Below are 22,727 nucleotides of genomic sequence, written 5' to 3'. Positions count from 1 at the left end.
TCTTCAGAACACAAATTAAGATATTTTTGATGAAATCTGATGGCTCAGTGAGGCCTGCATAGCCAGCAATGACACTCCCTTTTTCAATGCACAGAAAGCTACTAAAAACATATTTAAAACAGTTCATGTGACTACAGTGTTTCAACCTTAATATTATAAAGTGACGAGAATACTTTTTGTGCGCCAAAAATAATAAAATAACTACTTTATTCAACAATATCTAGTGATGGGCGATTTCAAAACACTGCTTCATGAAGCTTAATAGCATTACGAATCTTTTGTGTCGATTCAGTGGTTTGGAGTGTGTATTGTTGTGGCAAAAATCGACAGCAACTCACTGTGTAAGAAACAAACTCAGACCCAAGAGCCTTTTAACGTTTTATTTCTTGCAAGAAAGATTCAAACAGTCATGACAGCTTCACTTGGAAACCACAGAGTGTAAGAATAACATTCCTTTTCCTGGGCACCTTTATACTTCCCCTTAACTCTTCAAGGTTAAACTCTCCCTTCCATATATAGTCATTCTGACCCTTTGTTCCTTCACATGTGTCACTAAAATGTTCTTTTCCATATCTCAAAGGTGTTCTTTTTCAGAATCATATCTCTGTCAGGGGTCTCTTTAAAGATCATAGGCCTGTGTTACCCAAGACCACTTATATCTTTTACGTCAAAGCCCACCCCAGGTGTACATTTCCCAGGTAAGGTTTGTGTTTCTGAAGATACATAACACATTACTTAAAAATATGAGTAAATTTTAAAATTTCCACAACAGTATCAAATTGCCAAAGTCATGTGTACTATTGAATTTCAAAACACTTATGATGTAACAAAGCCTCGTTTACTGAAATCATGTGATTTTGCCACTCTGAACCACTGATTTGAAACAAAAGATTTGTAAAGTTTCAAAGCTTCATGAAGCAGTGTTTTGAAATCGTCCATCACTAGATATTGTTGAATAAAGTCGTTATTTAGTTTTTTTGGCGCACAAAATATCGTCACATCATAACATTAAGGTTGAACCACTGTAGTCACATGAACTGTTTAAATATGTTTTTAGTAGATTTCTGGACATTGAAAGTGTTAATTATCTTGCTGTCAACGGAGGCCTCACTGAGCCATCGGATTTTATCAAAAATATTTAAATTTGTGTTCTGAAGATGAACGAAGGTCTTATGAGTGTGGAATGACATGAGGGTGAGTAATTAATGACAGATTTTTCAGTTTTGGGTGAACTAACCCTTTAACGTCAGAGCGGGTGCTGAAAAAACATACTAGCTCTCTCTTTTTCTGCAGGGGGATTCTGGTGGTCCACTGGTGTGTCAGCAGTGTTCAGTGTGGGTTCAGTCTGGTATCATCAGTAGGGGTCACGACTGTGGTCAACCCAATGAACCTGGTGTGTACACCCGCGTGTCACAATATCAGCAATGGATCACGACCTCCACTGGCCGGAGCCTCCCAGGATTCGTCACCTTCAACCCCCTACACTCATGCTCTACTGCCAGTCAGGGTAAAACCTATAGGCCAAAAGCACGTATTCACAATATTAACATACAGCATATTACAGACATCACAATTTTTGTAGGTATTTTGTTGCTGTTTATTGTATAGTGGTACATTGGACTTTGAAAAAGAGCAAACTTTGTCCTATAAAAGCAAAGTAAAAAGCTTGTATCAGCACTGATAGAAGGATTTTACACAGCAAACAACACAAACTCATACACGCGGTAGATTATTACAAATTGTAGTCGGTTACTGAGAATAACGTGTAATCATGTAATCAATAGGACAGTATGAGTATTTTAAAACATAATATATGAGTACTTAATTTTTGGAATCTGATAATGTAATCCAGATTAAATGTAATCAGTTACTACCCAGCACTTTTAATAAGTATATAAATATTTGTGCAATTAATCTTATCTTATTGAATAGCTAAATCAGTTATTCACCAAAAGTACTCTCTCAATATGTGTTTGTCTCCAGGTTGAGGTGTAGTAAACGAGAGTACCTGCACCACTTCCAGAGAACGCTGCATTTGAAGCTCCGCAATGACAGTATTCAGTTCCACTGCAGACAGCCTGCCACAGAACTACACTCATGAATATGATCAACACAAAGTGCATCGGTTCAATATTTGTTGAACAAGCATTGTTTTCTAAAATTTCAAAATAATTGAAATTAAATTATTTAACTACTGTTCAAAAGTTTGTATGGGTTTTTTTTAAATAAAAAAAGTAACTTTATTTTGAGGTGTTACACATTACTACATGTACTTACTACAGTAATAACAGTGAATTATGCATAATTACAAGTAACTAACCCTAAGCCAAACCCTAACCGTAACTCTTTAGTAAGTACATGTAGTTAATTAATATTACTGAGTACTTATTTGAGTAAGTACAATGTAACTGATGCCTTAAAATAAAGTGTAACCAAAAAAAATGTATCCAGCAAAAATGCATTAAATTTATCAAGTGACATTAAAATATAAATTCTATAAATATTGCTGTTATTTTAAAGTCTATTCATCAAAAAATCCTGAAAAAAATTATCACCGTTTCCATAAAAATATTAAGCAGCACAATTGTTTTCATCGTTGATAATACATTTTTTCTTGAGCAGCAAATACTGATGCTGAAAATTCAGCTTTGACATCACAGGAAATAAATTACATTTTAAAATATATTGAAAGAGTTCTTTTTCATTGTAATATTTCACAAAATTATCAAATAAATGCAGCCTTACAAAAAAAATCTTGTTGCATATGCATATTGTACAGAAGCTTTAATCAAAATTAATAGATGCTGAAAAGTTGAATTATTTATTTAGTACAGTTTTTTAATAGTGTAGGTACTATTTAACATTTAATCTGGTATACCGTAACAGGATGTTATACTATTGCAATTGTAGTAATACATACTTGTAAAAGATAGAAAATATCTCTGTCATCTTTGGTTGCATACTGTATCTTTCGAGGCAGGACTTCCTCACAACCCCACCTCTAAAATGACATGCATCTCATTTCAAACAAGTAATTTAGAGGCATTCACCACTCTTATGTCAAGAGAGATGCAGTTGTAAGTCTTTTTGGACAACGAGGATCTGTCACTTCTGTATTTGGTCCCCAGTGTTTCTGTGCAAGTTTTAACTCTGAGCTCCAAATCTGAGAGTCTCAAACCAGCTCTGGCTTCTCAGGTCCACAGCACCTTTATCAGCAGTGGCTTTGATCCATTTTTCTTCATACAAACCTCCATTCAAATGAGCTAAACATAATACATAGAATGTAATGAATGCATAGAATATGTCAGATCAATGCAGTTTAAATAGTCAAATCTCCATGTTTGTGTTTCAGATAAGATCTAGACTTGCAAATGAACAAAAGGTATGTTTCGAGCAGCTAAAAGACATGCCGTGGGACTGGCTTCTACTCACCCGTGACTGTTGTCTTCCCATCAGCTGAAGTACGTTCAGTCTCTTGACATACTATCTCTGAGCTAATGCTAACGGAGGTTCCACACAACCGCACTGCTGTCTTCATAGTGGAGGCCACACGCACACTAACAGCTCCTGATCAAAGACAAATAAAAGTGTCCATCATAAAGAATCATGTTGGTTTAATATGGTTATGAGAAACCATTATACTATACCTTTATAATGACTGAATGAAAATGTAACCATCAAGTGTAAAATAATAACATTTGTGTACACATTCATTTTAAAAAGTGTTACTATAATATATATAGTATTATATTTTGACATTTTACAACCTGAACTGTAACAAAGTCAAATTATCTGAAGGCTTGTTGACCTTGACATAAAGTCATGAGGGTCTGTACGTATGTATCAGAAATATCTGACTATTAAAGGTGCAATATGTAAGATTTTTGCAGTAAAATATCCAAAAACCACTAGGCCAGTGTTATATATTTTGTTCACTTGAGTACTTACCATATCCCAAATGTTTGCAACTATTTATAAATTGTGAGAAAATTGCTATTTTAATTAAGGCTCCGGGACATGTGAGGAGTCGCCTGTCAATTGCGTCATACCCGCGTTACCCTCAGTTTCCGGTTTTATTTTTTAGAAACCATGGAAACACCAAAGATGGTTTAATATATTACATGTTTTATTAGACAAGGGAACAACTGTTTGGTTACATTTATAGACAGAAAACTAATTGTTGTTATATATCTCAACACATTTAGTCTTATTGTTTAAATCTAATTTTCTTGATTTTTTGCGAGTACCATGCTTTACCGTGCCTCAGAGAAAGACACTATTTTGTCAAGCAGCTAACATAGCATAATCAGATGCAGCTTTATTTTTAGTAACAGTAATGCAGAATTTTCTCCATCATACAATACGTTTTAAAATTAATTGCATGCCATTTATCAACACAAGCCATCCAGTATTTAATGATATTCTAAAATCGATCTATTTTCCTGCAGTGTGTAACAGTGTCTCACAGCAGCCGCCGAGCGAACGAACAGAGTAACGTTATAACATCATTTTCAACACACTTAAATGTATCTAATATGATAAACAGAGCTGCGTTACCTCATACTCATGACCGGAAAAGCAGAAGCGGCGCCAGCGACTGTGGCATAATAAAAGTTCAGCTGCTCATGGGGCGTGTGTTGCGCAATCGCTCCAGCGTCCTCGTTCAGCTCCCACAACACTCGGTCCTGCTCTGTTTCATACTACAGTAACGTTAATAATTGCATCCATGAACATGATTTCCGAGTCCTATCCCGTTTATTTCCACGGGCTGTGACGTGAAGACCACACATCCCAAGATTCTGCACTCAAACTTGCCATCATAAAGCTACACCTTTTTTTGAATAGGCCTCTAGCGACCTCTAGCGGACAGAGAAATCTTACATATTGCACCTATAATACAATACATTTGAAAGACATTTTAAAAATTATTGGATAAATGGATTAAATGTAAGTAGGCAGGTAAGTAGACATGTTCATACTAGACTCGTCGTGTGTATTAGTTAGTTTGAGGTCCATTATTAGTACCTTGTTGACTGTGAAGTTCTGCAGATCCATCTTCTCCCACATATGCATGAATGTTTCCAGCAGCAGTAAACACCTTTAGGGCACCACTTGAGCTGTCTGGGACGCAGGAAGGACATATTTAGTGCACTGAACTAAATATTGACTAATGAGTGACTAATGACCTACTGTCAGTTCAGACCGGTCACTTACCAATGGCGATGTTTCCTGTTTCACTGCGAACAAGAGCTTCACCTGTAAAACAACAACGATACATGTCCTAACTGCACATCAGGTGTTTAAAATGAGCCATTATCATCCCTTTCCCTCACCGTGTACATGGCCAATCTGGATGTTCCCGGAGGAAGTTGACAGTGAGGTGGATTCGCCATAGATGGCCTTCACTTTCAGATCCCCATGTTCTGTGGAGAGATTCATGGTGGTTCCCTGAATTTTCATAATATCGATATTCTGGAGAACAAAAACAATTACTTGATAACAATTTCACAATATATGCAGTTATATATATATATATATATCAAAAACTACTTACACTGTCCACAGATGTGCTGATATCTACATTCCCATGTAAGGTTTTTTGTCCAGTGACATTTCCTCCTGTGGACTGAACTTGAACCTCATGACCCTAAACAAAATCACAACAATTAAACACATGATATTAATCAGGTATATTAATCATGATATTAATTTAGGCCTTTATGTAAGCTAATGTATTACCTTCACAGACTTCAGGACGCAGTGTCCTCTCTCTGTGTGCACGTGACAGAGGTCACTCTCCATATTCTTGATCTTCACATTGCCTTTGTCTTTGGTCTTGATGTGGAGATCTGGAGGGATGGACAGGGACTAGAAGGATTCACATGTATTTCAATGAATTTACAGTATTAAAAGTAAACTTATTACATTACCTTTATTTACTGTAAATAGTCTACATGATAAAAATATTTAAATTAATATTAAAATAAATATTCGTTGTAATTAAATATTAATGAAATAACCTGTCAATAATATAATAATAAATATATATGATTTATTATCATCTTTACAAGCCTGCATTCAGATCCTTACCACATTTAATAGGTGCTGTCAGTTCAACAGTGACATTGCTATCCACCTCATCGGACAAAATCTGAAGTTCATTGCTTTGATCATCATAATGAACATTAAATTTGTCCACATTAAGAGTTTGACTCGCATCTGTCACGTGCACAGTAATAAAAGCCCGGTCAGCTTCAGGAAAAGCATGTGGATCCAGTGGTTTTATGGATATATTACAGCCTAAATGACATCTAACCTTTGTGTAAGGACTAACTAATAATTCCCATTGCTTTATAGGTTTATTCAAGTCTTTCGTAGTTGCAGGAGCATCTGAAAAGCTTCGGACAGCCTGAGAGATCAAAGCTCTCTGCACTGAGCCCAGACACACAACGGGACGTAACCGCTGTGTAATTACACACGCAAACATAACTAAAGCTTTACTTTGAGTGCAAAGACTACAGTACATAAGTGCTCATTAGCGCAAAATGCTACTTGCAGTGTAAGCGTCGCGTAGTAATGTTTATATATATCGAGGACACGCGAGCAGCGCGCAGCAATGACAGCAAACCGGAAGAGCGCGCGAGAGGACTTATGGGAAGTGAAGTCAAACGTGATACTGACCATGACGAGATCTGACTGATGTCTCTGTATGAGCAAAAATGATTAAAATGACGAAAAAAACCATTTGTGACTTTCCAGTGTAATTTTGAGATAGCGTAATACTATTTTTATTTACTAACTAAAACGCAACTACAGAACCATTTTGTATTTTTATATTTTTGCATTATTTATTGTTTATTAAGCCTGATACTTCTGAGGACTATACCCCAAATCTTACATTCCCAGAACATTCTCAGAACAACCCACTACATTCAGAGATGGTCACAATGAGGAGATCTTTTGGGGGATGTTATTTGGTGGACCTTCACAGAACATTCAGGATGTTCTTTGAAAGCTTAGGGAACCATTTATTTGGAAAAGTTCTCAGAATGTCCCTGCTGCACTTGTCAAAAAATTTAATTGAAAATTAGAGCTAAATTGACTAACAAAAGTGGCTGTTCAAACAAAAAAATATTTTTTTAATGTCTTAAAAAAAAGAAGCTCTTTACTGGATTGTTTTGAGGAAACCTTTTCTTTAAAATGCAAATCTCTTGCAAAAGTTTTTATTATTGTGCAGAAATTTATCAGGCAGCATCATCTATATTCACACAGACATCAAGATTCTGCGTATGATCCTCAACAACGGTGACAAAATTTTCAGATAAACAGATCAGTTCTGAGCATCACAAAAAAGATTTTTGTCTATTGACGCCATTGTTGAGGTTCATACGCTAATTCATGATGACTGTGTGAGTCTAAAAGACACCGCTCAAAACTCTGTAAAAAAACAATAAAAAAAAAAATAAAAATAAAAAAAACTTAAAGCAAAACTAACAGTTAACACACTCAGAATTTGACTCTGGAGAGGATCAGGACACTCCATGATGATTGAATCACAATCACTAAATAACCAAACTCATCTGATCAGAAGTTCTCTTGCAATTTTCGCTGTAACAAGCATGTTCTAGAAACACAGTTAAAACAGCCAGAGAAAATCTAATGTTAAAAATATCAAGAATCAAGAGCCCATCTAAAGCAAACGCTCACCTAAATTGTCATATTCAATATGCTAGTGCAAGTATATAACAATTAGTTCAAACTTTGACCTGTGGAGGGCAGTAATACACTTAGCAGTGTCTACACTGCTGGAACTCTAATAGAGAAGAAGAAGAAGAGAGCTAGTTCAAGATGAGCATTTATTGTTAAAAAGTATGTAATTTTTAAAAAAAAAATAGAAAATGAGTGATAGTTTCTCTAGATAAGACACTTATTCTTGTCTGGTATTGTTTAAAGCCCTTTGAAGCTGCACTGAAACTGTAATTTTGACCTTCAACCGTTTGCATGCCATTGAAGTCCACTATATGGAGAATAATCCTGGAATGTTTTCATCAAAAACCTTCATTTCTTTTCGACTGAAGAGTGAAGGACATGAACATCTTGGATGACATGGGGGTGAGTAAATTATCAGAAAATTTTAATTTGAAAGTGAACTAATCCTTTAAGTGGGAGACCAATCATAACAGATGGGCCATCTGACCAATCAGAGCAGAGTAGCCTCTCAGAAAAGAGGTGACTTCAAACTTTATTATTTTCTATAAAACACCCACATAGAAGGTGATGTTCTCGTGACCTTGTGCAACGTTCCCTAAAAGTTCTCTAAAAGTGACAAAAATTCTGAACCTTTACAGAACATTAGGGACGTTCCTAAAATGCCCTTTTTTGTTAATAAAAGTGCTGCAGTTCAAGATTCCTTATATGACTTTAGGGGGATGTTCCATTTTGGTTATTTTATAGTCAAAAAAAGAATGTTACAAAGAGAATATTTTGGACATTAACTGAACGTTCCCACATGGTCCTCTGTTGGTCATTCAATAATGTTCGAAACGTTACAAAGAGGAATATTTGAGAAGAACGTCCTATAGTAATAGTTCTCTAAACTATTACTAATAAATAACTAACTAACTGCATAGTATGTGATGTAGGAATTATTTTGCCCCAGGGTTATCCTTTATACAGTACAGCTTATTGCAACTGTACTGGGGCATTAAGACCCGCTGGCCTCTTTTAACACCTCTTCCTGCAGCTACCCAGTCTACCCTTCCAGATATAGACCGGGCTCAACCCTGCTTAGCTTCAGTGGGTGTGCAGGTGTAAGCTTCAGGTTGACTGCTACAGAGCTTCTCAGGCTTCCAACCATAGACCCTCTTACAAAGAAACATATATCTCCACAATGGTGACATGCTTCATGCTGCAATGCATTCTATAACAGACTATTATTAAGTTGAAATCAACTGCATTACATCTACATGATCCAAAAAACAAGCAACAAACAAACAAACAGACAAACAAACAAACAAAAACACTCTGTAAGATTAGACCTTAAGATGATGACAACCTTCATCATCAAGTTGTCACCATCACCTGACCACATTTTCCCTTGCTATTTTTGCCACAGCTTACACAGTTTCAGCAGCAAGAGAAAAACTAACACTAAAGGTACAGTCCAGTCCAAAAGTTTGGAACCACTAAGATTTTTAATGTTTTTTAAAGAAGTTTCGCCTGCTCACCAAGGCTACATTTATTTAATTAAAAATACAGTAAAAAAAGTAATATTGTGAAATATTATTACAATTTAAAATAACTGTTTTCTATTTGAATATATTTCACAAAGTAATTTATTCCAAATCAGCATATCAGAATGATTTCTGAAGGATCATGTGACACTGAAGACTGGAGTAACGATGCTGAAAATTCAGCTTTGCATCACAGGAATAAATTACTCTGTCAAATATATTTAAATAGTACACAGTTATTTTAAATTGTAATAATATTTCACAATATTACTGTTTTTACTGTATTTTTAATTAAATAAATGTAGCCTTGGTGAGCAGACGAAACTTCTTTAAAAAACATTAAAAATCTTAGTGGTTCCAAACTTTTGGACTGGACTGTACCTTTAGTGTTAGTTTTTCTCTTGCTGCTGAAACTGTGTAAGCTGTGGCAAAAATAGCAAGGGAAAATGTGGTCAGGTGATGGTGACAACTTGATGATGAAGGTTGTCATCATCTTAAGGTCTAATCTTACAGAGTGTTTTTGTTTGTTTGTCTGTTTGTTTGTTTGTTGCTTGTTTTTTGGATCATGTAGATGTAATGCAGTTGATTTCAACTTAATAATAGTCTGTTATAGAATGCATTGCAGCATGAAGCATGTCACCATTGTGGAGATATATGTTTCTTTGTAAGAGGGTCTATGGTTGGAAGCCTGAGAAGCTCTGTAGCAGTCAACCTGAAGCTTACACCTGCACACCCACTGAAGCTAAGCAGGGTTGAGCCCGGTCTATATCTGGAAGGGTAGACTGGGTAGCTGCAGGAAGAGGTGTTAAAAGAGGCCAGCGGGTCTTAATGCCCCAGTACAGTTGCAATAAGCTGTACTGTATAAAGGATAACCCTGGGGCAAAATAATTCCTACATCACATACTATGCAGTTAGTTAGTTATTTATTAGTAATAGTTTAGAGAATGCTGGGAACCATGGATGAGTTTTGATTGGTGCACCCAGAATGCACTGCAGCTTGAAGCTTTTTGTTGATTCTCACCATTGTTGAGATTCATATGCTGATTCTTGATGTCAGTGTGTGTCTGAATCATTCTGTATTTTAAAATTTACTATCCAATTTGTTTTTTAGAAGTTCTTCAAATTATCAGATTACTATGATTCTGCTGGAACAAATGCTGCAGTCTCACAAGGTCAATAGAAAGTTTAGATGTGCTGCTAATAACACTAACACCTAACAGTCAGGGAAGAGGTTTCAGATATTAACATAGAAAAAAAAGAAAAAAAAAAGAAAAAACACTTTATGATGCTTATATCATACTTAAATAGCAAGCATCTTATTTCTGGCTGTCTTTAACACAACAAGTATGTTTTCTAAACACAGTGTTAAAACTGCTAAAAAAGTTAAGGATCAAGAGCACAACTAAAGGTAACGCTATTCACCAAAATGGTGACTTAAAAAATATTATTTTCTATTATAAATAAATAAATAAGTGAAGCTGGCAAAGCTGTTTTTTCTTTTTCTTTTTGGGAGTTGTTTAATCATCCTCTGCTGAGATGAATTTGAATGAAAAAGAACATGGTTAAAGGTGCTAAAGAGGATCTTTTGGATCTTTTCGTCGACTAAGAAACCAAAGACTGTTAGTGAGTTTTTGAAATGTGCGCATTTCAAAAACTCGATGATCGCGTAAACGATTGGCTGATGTTTTTAAGGCCCTACCTCAGATGATTTATATTAATATTATTCCTTTCAGTGCACCTAATAAATAGTCTTTTATCAGTTAGTAAAGACAGTTTCAAGTAATATTGCAAAACTGTATAAATATGACAAAACATCCTCTTTAGCACCTTTAAAATGAACATGAGCTGTGGTATTGAAAACTTAAAAAGGTAAGTTCACTTACTTTCGTAAAGTTATTCCAACTAAAAAGTTCAGATAATTAAATTTGTCAAGTTGAAAACACTTAAAATTATAAGTAAATACAACTTAAGTCAATGTAAAAAGATAACTTTTTTTTTTTTTTACAGTGTATGTCCTACTTGTGGCTCAGATCTGGTAAACAGGAGTTGTCCACCCAAGTGCCATCATTCCACGTCACATGTGATCCGCCTCTCGTGTCATTTGGAACTCATTATGGATTTATTTTTATAAAAAAATTAGGGCTGTCAAAATAACGCATTTATTTCGATTAATTAATCTGAGAAAAAATAACGCGTTAAAAAAATAACGCAGATTAATCCATTCCGTATTGAACCTGAAGCCGTTTTCGTGCGCGCGAGCTCTTTCAAAGTAAGCACCGTCTTTGTACTCTCTCTACCTCACACATAATAATCTAAATCAACTGACACAATGCTAAAAGTTCGTAAGACCGAATCCATGTTTCACGAGGCGCATTCGGAGAATGTTTTTCCTGAATAACCGTTGGGTGTGAAAAGTGCTCAAAAGAAAGTCCCCTCATCTTCTCTGACAGGCGCCCTGCACGTGCAGCTGACATAAACCACACTTTCAGTAAAAAAAAGAAAATCCTATCCAGTGGTGAAGTGTTTTCTGTGTTGACAAATCTTTTGCGATGTCCTAATAACAGTCGCGATTCGCACGCAACGCGTCAATGTCCGCTAATGTCCGATTCGCGACCTAATGACTCATTTGAACAGATTCATTTTAATGAATCATCTGTCCACACGGTCTATAATGAATCATTTACTCGATCAACTCTGAAATGAGAACATAAGTGTGCTTACCCCATTTAGCAAGAGTGGTTAGTAAAATTAGCCTTAATAATCTACAATATTTTCAGGTTATTTAAATGACAATGTGTAGTAAATTAGGCCTACCTATAAATTCAGTTAGTTTAGACTGGAGTGAGGTGAAACCAGAATAAAGCAAGTTGTTGTTAGCTAGGTGCATTCAATTGTATATGGTAGAAAATTATATTAGTAATTATATTAGCCCTATTAAAAATATATGTTGATATGATTAAACACTTCAGTGCCCTCCAAAGGCACCATTTTAGGTAGCCTATAAAGGGATGGACTGTGTGTGTGTGTGTGTGTGTGTGTGTGTGTGTGAGAGAGAGAGTCACTTCAATACTTCAAGGATATAAATAATTTAACGAATAATGCCTATTTCACTACTCTTTAAACTAATAAATACAAATGTTTAAGCTACATTCGCCCCAAACAACCCCCCCTCGCATATGGCAACACCATCCCCCTTGAATTTGTTTTTTCAATTCGACTTCTGGTTGTAAGTAACTCATAACTGTCATGTTTGATGACTTTAAACTCCCAGTGCAGGTCATTTTTGAGCTGAGCAGACACCACGTCATTTTGGGGCGGATTTTCCGTCTGGGTTTCTAATAGCTAGGAGCGATATTATTCATGACACTACCTCACTGCTTGTGTAACTTCACTTAATTCTTTCAAAGAAGGCCCAAGGGAACTTATTTTTACTGAAAATGATTCATAATTCTGAAACAAAAGGGCCACAGTGAAAAAAAGTGCTCTTTTGACCAGCTATTGTTATAGTTATTTACATGTAGGCTATAAATCGCCCAGTAGGTGGCACTCTAGTCATTTCACATAACGTGAAGTCAAAGAGGATTACAACAGGGCCTTTTGATAACAGTGCAGTTTGTCATCCTCCTCCACATTAGCTTATGAATTAGTGTTGAGTTATGAGGAGGGATTTAGTATTTGTCCTCGAAGTTAGGACAGAATTTAATAAAGCATGTTAAAGCCACAATGAGGTAACACATTTTTGAATACATTTCATGCAAGTTAAGTAACCAAATTGTTCTTAATTAAGGGATAGTCGTGCTTTTAATAAAAAGTGTGGTTAATATCCATGAGAGGATGTGTATTGCATGTGGTACCTGTAATATGTCATTCATTTAGCTGAAGTACTCTTTTCAGACAGGTAGTGTTACCCTTATTTTCAAGAAGAGACCATAGAAGAGGAAATTAAAAAGCCTGTCTAGACGCCAGTGGCTGATGGACGAGCCAAGAGCATTGAGGGTATCCAAAAGGTCATGGTCAAAGTTCACACATAGAGCCAATCAGATGGAGTGAGACAAGATACAGCACAAAGAAGAGAGAGAATTCATATACGACACACATATACATACACACACTTAATAAAACTTTATTATCATGACTGGAACAACAGAAATATTGTCATTTGTACCATTTTTGAGTTTGAACTCCATATAGAAAATCACAAGACAGTCTGACATGATCAAAGAAAGGGTGAAACCTAAACCATAATATAAAACAAATCAAGATTCAGTCTATTTATTGATCATTTATAACAAGAACACTTGAGGATAAAATTAAATGATTGACCTCATTTGACTGGTATAACAAACTGTCTATATTGAACTGTGTTTATAGGCTATATATACACATGTATCACACAGCAAGTCAGACAATAAGGGTGGAGAGACAAATTATTTACATCGTCCAGTAGTCCGTTATGGCAAGTCACATTCATAGTCATCTTCACTACATAGGAACATACAGGCCTGCACTGAATCTGCACTCGCCTTTCACAAAGTACCACAAATCACCTTGCCTTTGCATTGCATGTTGGGTTATTAAATTTCTTGGCAATTATATATAAATAGGGTCTATGTGATACACACATACAGTATTTTTGGTTTAAAAGGTTTGAAAGTCTCATCAAGGCTGCATTTATTAGATCAAAAATACAGTAAAAACAGTAATATTGTAAAATATTATTACAATTTTAAAAGAACTGATTTCTATTTGAATATATATTGTAAAATGTAATTTATTCCTGTGATACAAAGCTGAATTTTCAGCATCACAGTGTCACATGATCCTTCAGAAATCATACGCTGATTTGCTGCTCAAGAAACATTTCTTATCATTATCAATGTTAAAAAAACAGCTGTGCCGCTTAATATTTTCATATAGACCCTATTTATTTTCTTGATATATATTTCTGATTTTATTGAGGGTGTTAATTTGAGCACGTTATTCCTACTTGTTCCACTTCTGAAAACCTTTTCGTCTGACGTCACCTGTTCCACTCGAATATACCCACATTTTCCAAGGAAGTAATGCTATTTCCTGTTGACTTTAAATCCATTCCACAGATTTTCTCACTTAATCAGTGGTGAAAATATGAAAAAGCCGCACAGATTCCATGTGTAGTATGTTCGCTTTGACACTAAACCTAAACAGATTATATAAAAATATATAAAACAGTCAGAAGTCAATCTTGTCAGAAAGATTCAAATGGCCAGGACAGAAAAGATTCGTCTGAACATAAGTAAACAAAACAGAATCAGATCATTCATATCGGTCGTTTAAAGTCAGAATTGGACGTACAGGCATCACAAGAACGTTGACATCATCAAACGTCAAGTGTGTCCAGTGTTCACCTGATATCTTCATTATGCTGCGTTCAGTTCATAGTATGAAGGCATGCACAACATTTTATTACACTTTTCACAGAAAATAAAATGGTCAACGTACGCTCAGGTTACGCCGGAGAACACAATGCCGCTGAGATGTCTTGAAGTCATTTGGTTCGAAAGCGTCTTCCAAGAGCATAAATGAATCAGATGGTCAAGTAGCATCGAAATGCAACCCTATAGATGAAACATTAATGGGGTGCCAACTCAGAGAATGGTCCCAAGGGGACCAGGACCATCTCATGCTCGACTGGAGAAGCTCAACTCCACAGGTCACGGGCTCATCATAATCTATTTACAGCGATTAAGGGAGTGTTCGTGCCTTTAAAGTCTTTCACAGTGTCCTTGGGCCGCTTTCCTCCTCCTTTAATGATGAAAGCCGCCCCTGGCAGCCAGTCCAGTGTCTTTCATGAACAGCAATGGCTTTGTTTTGTCGTTTTCCTCTCCCTCCCTCTGTCTGGTGACTTTGTCTTTCAGGTGCAGCAGTCACGGTCGAGGTTACTCTGAGAGGAGATGAGAGAGGGGTAGGGCGTCATCTTATCAATGTTGACGTAGGTGGTGTTAAGGAGGATGTAGTGCTCTCCACTGAAGCTGGAGAAGATGGCAGCGATGCGGGACACTAGCTCTGAGAAGGAGGGCCGACGCTCAGGTTTGGGGTGCCAGCACTCAATCATGACATTGTATCTGTACAGAAGAGAGAAAAATGTAACTGAGAATAAAAATTAACCAATTTTACTTTCTTAAAGTATCAATACAGTTCGTATCACTGTGGATACAAATGCTGTGGAAGCCTGAAATTCAGATATGATTATGGGCATTTTGTTTCCAACACACACTTTAAAGGATTAGTTCACGTTCAGATTAAAATTTCCTGATAATTTACTCACCCCCTTGTCATCCAAGATGTTCATATCTTTCTTTCTTCAGTCGAAAAGAAATGAAGGTTTTTGGATTTTCCAGGATTCCAGCATTGTAGACACTGCTAAATGTATTACTGCCCTCCACAGGTCAAAGTTTGAACTAAACTGTCATATACAATATGCTAGTGCAAGTACATAACAGTTAGTTCAAACTTTGACCTGTGGAGGGCAGTAATACACTTAGCAGTGTCTACACTGCTGAAATCCTAATAGAGAAGAAGAAGAAGAGAGCTAGTTCAAGATGAGCATTTATGGTTAAAAAGTATGTAATTTTTACATTTTTTTTAGAAAATGATCGATTGTTTCTCTAGATAAGACCCTTATTTCTCGTCTGGGATTGCATAGAACGCTTTGAAGCTGCACTGAAACTAATTTTGACCTTCAACTGTTTGGTGCCCATTGAAGTCCACTATAAGGAGAAAAATCCTGAAATGTTTGCATCAAAAACCTTAATTTCTTTTCGACTGAAGCAAGAAAGACATTAACATCTTGGATGACATGGGGGTGAGTAAATTATCAGGAAATTTTAATTTGAAAGTGAACTAATCTTTTAAGTGGGAGACCAATCATAACAGACTGGGCCATCTGACCAATCAGAGAAGAGTAGCTTCTCAGAAAGTTTAGAGAGAGTGAATCTTCAAACGAACCATTTTCAGACATTTTTTGAGAAATGATGAGCAATGTATATTATGAGAAAATTCAAGCGTTTTTTGGCTTTGGATGCATAAACAATGAAAAATTAGGAACCTTGAAAATAGCACAATAGGGGCACTTTAATAAAAGTGTATTGGTCTGCTCTGCACACATTATTCAGAAGAAAAAAAAAAGTTTTCAAATGTCACCAATTATAATAATATATAACAGTTAGCAAGCACCAGTAATAATGTTACAGCCAACTTTGCATGGTCCAATAAAATGCCACTAGATCAAATCAAGCCCTGCCTGACATTACTTCACACTGATTATTGTGTTTCAGTTAAACATAAAGTAAACACAATACTGGTCAAAAGTTTGGGGTAAGTTTTTGATGTTTATGAAATTTGTCTCTCATGCTCACCAAGGCTACTCTTATTTAATCAAAAACATATACTGAAATATTATTATTGTATTATTATTAATATTATGAAACATTACAATTTATTTCAGTTAAAAATACCCCACAGATCATTTATTGGGTGTGAGCAAAAACACGCTGTTTTTGTGCATCTCTTTAAATGTGAATGAGCTGCTGCTCCCAGCCGCTTTCCATTAAAGTGCGGAGCTTTAACAGCTCACGCTTCGGTTGTTCAACAACAACAACAAAACTGGAGAATCTCACGCAGCCAAAATGAGGATTGTCAGTAACGGTGTTCAGCCTTACATTGTCGGACACTGATAGAGAGACTCAGGAAGAAGTTACAACTTTTAGAATGCAACTGGACTACATTTCTGAATGGTTAGTGGATAAATTTATGTAGTTGCTGTGGAGTTGATTCAACTTATCGACTAGCATGTGCCGTCATGTTAATCTTTAGTGCAAAAGCGTTGAATTGACCCTCGTTTGTGAAGCAGTCCAGCGTAAAATGACGGAATGGTAACAACACTCTACTACAACAACTCTTCCTCTTCTCTAAAGCAGCCCAACATGGCCTCGCCCCCTTTGTTGCGAGTTCTTGGGGGCAGGGTTTATGTAAATTTTGGGGTTTGTGATGTCACAAACCTGGGAAGAAGCTTGTTGTAGTCCCTACCAGCCGTTTGTTGTGGTCCTTAAACAGAAAATTCTTTAAAACAAAATATCTCCCTTTGCCTTAAACTTTGAGTGTCGTAACTTTGCAGATGTTGTTTATGCTCAAACAACAACATTGCACACTAACTAAAGTTAAAAAAGTGAATTCATAATCAACCACCCCTTTACAATTTTACTATTTGAATGCATTTTAAAATACCCCCCCCCCAGATTTTTTATAGAATTTTGTTTAGTCACTTTTGTTCAATTTAATGCTTCTTTGCTGAATAAAAGTAATTATTTCTTAAAAAAAAATCTTACTAAACAAAAACTTTTGAATGTCAGTGTAGTTTTAAAAAAAAAAAAGTAATTTATTTGTCATTTTGATTCATTAAGAGCTAAGAATCATGAGTGTACTGCAAGTCATCTAATTTCTCCGTTCCCATCCTAGCTGTTTGCTTTGGCAGTTCAAGACACCAGTGCCTTGAAATTTATAACTTTCAGTGCAAACCTTCCTCGCATTTCAGAACCACTTTCCATTGTTTGTCCTGCAATAGTCTGCTGAGAAGACCACTGAGACCTGGGAGGACTGGCTTATTGTGCCGCCCATGAGGGAAGGGTGTGATAACCCAAATATCTCTGTTCAGAGCCACGGATGGATATTTGACGGCAGCGTATGAAGAATGTTTGGAGGTCGACTCATGTCATACAGGGAGTTGATGTGTGCCGAGCGCAGGTAGTCATGCAGAGCTGAGCTGGCCAAGAGTTTTGATGAACTACTACTGCTTGACTGAATCTTCGGGTGGTTAACAATGGCTCTCTGTTTTACACTCGTGTTGACGCATTCCCCCTTTGGAGTGCCGTACCCTGCTTATAATGAAGAACCAAGTGTGTGTCATGTGGGTATGTGCTGTGTGTGCGCTTACAGTGCGTCCGGGCAGAACTCTGGCTGTAGAAGTCTCCGGCCTTGCAGAAGGAAGACTGTGATGTCGAAGGAGTTCACATCGGAGTAAGGCGGGGCACCCCGGGTCATGAGTTCCCATAGCAACACACCGAACGACCACTGCGTGAAGATCAGATTCAAAACAGTGAGTCATGAGAAAGGCAAGTGAACACCTGTCAAAACAAGTGAACTTTGGGTGACTCTAACATCATCACTTGTTGGAGGCCAACAAAAAGGGCTACAGTGAGGAAAAGCACAGGAAAGCTGAACTCATAAATCCATTTAAGGGAACAGTCAAGTTAGTATTTGGGAAATGTTTATAAAATATTTTCCCTAGATGTGGCGGTGTGTAGTCATCCATTTTATCTGATATGCAGGTAGGTACTTAGAAAACAGGACGTGACTCATGACACACCTTGAGGCTAATGTGTGTGCATGAATCAGGTTAATAGAGAAAGATTCTGTGCAAATCCTGTCAATGTGTCCAGTTTGTTTAATGCATGGATAGCTTTTAAAATCTTTCTATCTGCAGAATTAGACTAAAATCTCATAGTAAAACAGAGATTTGCAACATGAAAATCTGTATTGCAGTGTTTTCATGCAATGCCCAGAATCGATATTAGATATTTATAAATGTTCAAAAATGTTTCATTTGAACATTTGAATGAAGTTGTGATAGCTTATGATGCCCAAAGGTGCTTAATTTGAACATTTCAGCATGCTTACTGTGCCCCAAAAGGCTCGATTTGATCATTTAAACGTGCTTATGATGCCCAGAAATGTTCAGGTTGATCATTTAAACGTACTTATGATCAAAAAGTCTAGATTTGATCATTTAAACATGCCTCTGATGCCCTAACATGTTCGATTTGATCATTAAAATGTGCTTATGATGTCCAAAAATGCTTGATTTGATCAGTAAATGTGCTTTTGTTGCCCAAAAATGCTCGATTTGTTTATTTAAGTGTACATTTAATGTCCAATAATACTTGATTTGAACACGTGAGTGTACCTATGATGCCCAAAAATACTAAAAAAATATCTCACTTTTAAAACAGCTGAAGAAAACATTAGGGGGAAAAAAAATTCTCAGGTTATAAAAACTGATCTTTGGTCAATAAAACTGCAATTTATGTTAACTTGCTAAAGTGTCAATTGATATACTCACCACATCAGATTTGGTGGTGAACTTATGCGTCTGCAGGCTTTCTAATGCCATCCATTTGACGGGCAGCTTGACTCCGTGTTTGTTGTGCACACTGTAGTATTCTTTATCATACACATCTCTGGCCAGGCCAAAATCAGCCACCTTTACTGTGTAGCTCTCGTCTAGCCTAAAAGGGATGTTACCAACATTTACATTAGGTTAAATGATCACAAAAATACATATGGCTTTATAGTGTAATTAAAATTCCAATGTATATTTAATACTTTAAGAAATATAACACACCCTAATTAACCCTAATAAGTTAAATAATGTGCATGAGAGCTCCTAAAAAATATTTTTAAGTGCCCTGCACATACTGTACGATACTTCAAAACACTGTTGGGTAATTTGTTGAAACACTCACATGCAGTTTCTGGCTGCGAGGTCTCTGTGTACAAACTTCTTGCTGGCAAGATATTCCATTCCTTTAGCCACCTGCAGCCCGAAACCCATCAGGTCCTTCACTGTGGGGTTCTGTGGGAATGAAAACAATCATGATAAAAACAACAAAGCACTTCACCACAAGGCATTGTCACCATTTAATCATCTTTATTATATTTTTAATAGCCATAACCCTGTCTGAAACTACAGTTTGATGCTGAAAGACATTGGAGATGCTGCCACCACATACGTGAGTTTCATCTCTGATGAAGTTGCGCAGATCTCCATGCTTCATGTACGGCAACACGACGAGAGGCGAGCCCTCGCTGGGCAGGCAGATTCCCAGCAGAGAGAGTACATTGGGATGGCTGAAGTCTTTCATGATGATGCCCTCCTTCAGGAACTGAGACACCTCCTCTATATCAGTGATTCCTGCCACAAACATGCATAATATAGTCTCAGCAGTTCAAAGATCACCACAATGGTTTTTGGTATCACCCCCGGCCTAGATTTACACATGCAAAATGACTCTTTTAAAATCTATCCTGCTATACATTTTCTGAGTTAGCAATAAACCTGCCAAATTGCCAGTGAACCAGTCACCATGACTTATAAATTATCCCCAACACTATCAAGTGTTTTATCACACACGGCCTGATATTTCACCCGGGAGGTTTTAGGGCTGAGACATAATCCACTGTGATATGAGCTCTGAGATTCTGTTGGTCCTGCCATTTTAGCTGTGCCTCGCTTAATCTTGTTGGTGGAGCTTTCACGTTTTGAGGAGATTAAACAGATGTTTAACCTTTCACTAAGAGAAAGAGGGGCTTATGGGTACACAAAAAAGAAAAGGCCTGTGTGTACATGTCTTACAGTAGTAGACTGATCCTGACCGATGAGGCATCCCACGCTACACTGACTGCCTCAGAAATCCGAAACTGATCTGGGAACAGCCCTAAAGTAGACAATTAGTTCTTCATTATTAATTTATGATGATTTTATGATTCTTTGTTGTGATTAATATACAAATGCACCAGGGTTATTATAGTTAACTAAAAACAAAAAACATTACTGTTACTTAAGTTACATTTTTCTAGGGATGTCCCGATCACGTTTTTTTGCCCTCGAGTCCGAGTCATTTGATTTTGAGTATCTACCGATACCGAGTCCCGATCCGATACTTCTATAATACATGAAAAAGAATAAAGAAGAGCGAAAAAACAGATCCAGGATCCAGGAACAGTGCTTTTCAGGTTTTTCAGGTATCTAACAGTAGTTTTCACGTACAGAAAATGGATAAAGTAATCAAATATAAAATATCACTGCATATTATCTTTACTGTATAAAATAAATAAAGATTAATCATTATTGAAGTTACAAAAACTATTCAGAGCAGTGAGTGATTTCTTTGTTATTTGTTGTTTGATTTAACATTAAAAACAGGCAGCAGGAATAGTTTTTTTCCCTATAAGACATGCACGATCCAGTACATATAATCTTACACATGCGCTGTCTTTCTCGACTAATATACGTTCACTTAAGACATAACCGACTATGTTTGCTAGGATACTCGCTAAGACGGGCATGTTGACATCATTTTTGTATGAATTTGTCCGCTGAAGCGCAAGACTTGAAAGAGAACTCAGTATTTGCGCGCTGACCAGTGGCAGCTGGTGGGGCACAATTAAGAAATAGAATTAATAGAAATGCAGGAATTAATAGGCTAATTGTTAAATAATCATTTAACAAGTGATATAATAATGTATCATTACTAATCTAAAACATGGAAAAATCTGTATTTAAGGCATGCATAGGACTGGGATCTAAAAAAAAAAAAAATCTGTACAATTTACAATGTAAAATCAAAATGTTTTTTAAAGCAGAAGTTAAATACACTCAACTAAAAAATGAAAATAAATAAAAACAAAAGAACAGACCAATTATTATTATTTTGAATACCCTACAACAGTCACTTTACACAGTTACTGCTATAGTACAAATACACTTAGTTGTATTTTCGAAATTGTACATATGGCATAATTATGTTCGCCAACAAAAACAAATTTTCAACTACAAATATTTTTAGCAAAATGTATTTTACTCAGATTAAACTCCGTCTGTTTGGCGCGCATGCGCACGGCGGCGCTCGTTCGCGGAAGTTTGTGCTTGCTGAAGACTCGTCCACGCCTGACTGCAAAGTGGAAATATTTTCTCGACTTTCTAACATTTGCAGATGGAGAATATATCTGTGAAATGTAAATAATGGACTGAGAAAATTATTGGATGTCACTTCATCTTAAAGAAAAATATTAATGGAGGTATGTTTGTTTTCACCAATCGCTGCACAAGTTAAGGTTACGTATGATGACGAAAGCACGTTAGTGCTAGCCCTCCCGGAACCCATAGAGAATGCATTGCAGTGCCTGCAGTTCGAAAAAAAAGTTCTTTGAATGGAAGTCTATGGGAGCACTCGGGGCAAATCTCGACCAGACTGAAATCGCCCAAAAAGAGGCGGTACTCCACAGAGCGTGACTCGATGCTGATTGGACTATATCCAGAGGCAGAACAAACAGCCTAGCAGTGACAGCTAGCGTAACTTTGGTTGATGTGATTGAAAAATTCATCCCTTTCTCACTTTGGTGGTGCGTTGCCCTATTGCCCTAATGAAGAAACCGCCCCTGGCGCTGACTGAAATAAGCGTGTGCGTGCTTCGGATGAGCGCACACAAATCTTCTCACAGCGCGTGCGAGCTCTCTTTCGCGTCTTGTTCTTTAAGGTTTAAATCAGCAAGGCTTAAATGAGTTAGTTTAAACACAGATAGCAACGTGTGCTGTTCAGGTCTCACCTGCGCTCGCGCTATCAACACCCGTGTGATGACGGCGACTGGACATTACAGCAGACGGCACTCACAGTTAACA

The 22,727-nt window shown here is 36.7% G+C and overlaps 2 protein-coding genes across 6 annotated transcripts in view; both read right to left on the bottom strand.

The window, feature by feature from the left end:
* Window positions 1-1,054: 1,054 nt before the first annotated feature.
* Window positions 1,055-6,632, bottom strand: fam185a (family with sequence similarity 185 member A). 2 transcript variants are annotated; one of them, XR_010893943.1, is made up of 9 exons: window positions 6,091-6,632; window positions 5,740-5,849; window positions 5,555-5,647; window positions 5,334-5,472; window positions 5,215-5,256; window positions 5,026-5,121; window positions 3,433-3,567; window positions 2,009-3,263; window positions 1,055-1,514 (listed from the first exon to the last, which is right to left on the bottom strand). XR_010893943.1 is itself a non-coding variant. In XM_067380251.1 (8 exons), the coding sequence occupies exons 1-8, from the start codon at window positions 6,524-6,526 to the stop codon at window positions 3,145-3,147; spliced, it is 1,170 nt and encodes a 389-aa protein (XP_067236352.1). In that variant the 5' UTR covers window positions 6,527-6,632; the 3' UTR covers window positions 1,591-3,144. The 2 variants fall into 2 exon arrangements, 1 of the variants encoding a protein (XP_067236352.1); XM_067380251.1 differs by lacking the exon at window positions 1,055-1,514 and having other exon boundaries at window positions 1,591-3,263.
* A 6,708-nt stretch (window positions 6,633-13,340) lies between these two features.
* Window positions 13,341-22,727, bottom strand: part of met (MET proto-oncogene, receptor tyrosine kinase) — a 71,443-nt gene continuing 62,056 nt past the window's right edge. For all 4 annotated transcript variants that reach the window (XM_067380505.1, XM_067380504.1, XM_067380503.1 and 1 more), the window contains 5 exons: window positions 20,060-20,241; window positions 19,793-19,902; window positions 19,390-19,555; window positions 18,205-18,341; window positions 13,341-15,337 (listed from right to left, as the gene is read on the bottom strand). In XM_067380505.1, coding sequence (XP_067236606.1) covers window positions 15,127-15,337; window positions 18,205-18,341; window positions 19,390-19,555; window positions 19,793-19,902; window positions 20,060-20,241 — 806 coding nt within the window. In that variant the 3' untranslated portion in view covers window positions 13,341-15,126. The remainder of the gene's footprint in view (window positions 15,338-18,204; window positions 18,342-19,389; window positions 19,556-19,792; window positions 19,903-20,059; window positions 20,242-22,727) is intronic.

Source organism: Chanodichthys erythropterus, chromosome 24 (genome assembly GCF_024489055.1).
Source record: "Chanodichthys erythropterus isolate Z2021 chromosome 24, ASM2448905v1, whole genome shotgun sequence".
In the NCBI taxonomy this organism is placed as follows: Eukaryota; Metazoa; Chordata; class Actinopteri; order Cypriniformes; family Xenocyprididae; genus Chanodichthys; species Chanodichthys erythropterus.
Note: the sequence above shows the minus strand (reverse complement) of the source record. Positions and strands in the feature narration are given on the sequence as shown.

Coding starts and splice junctions, on each gene's coding strand:
- fam185a (XM_067380251.1), bottom strand. CDS start 6,526: ATGTACTGTAGTCTTTGCACTCAAAGTAAAGCTTTAGTTATGTTTGCG. Junction 5,122..5,214: donor AACAGGAAACATCGCCATTG/GTAAGTGACCGG, acceptor CCTGCGTCCCAG/ACAGCTCAAGTGGTGCCCTA. Junction 3,568..5,025: donor AGAACTTCACAGTCAACAAG/GTACTAATAATG, acceptor GTCTTTGATCAG/GAGCTGTTAGTGTGCGTGTG.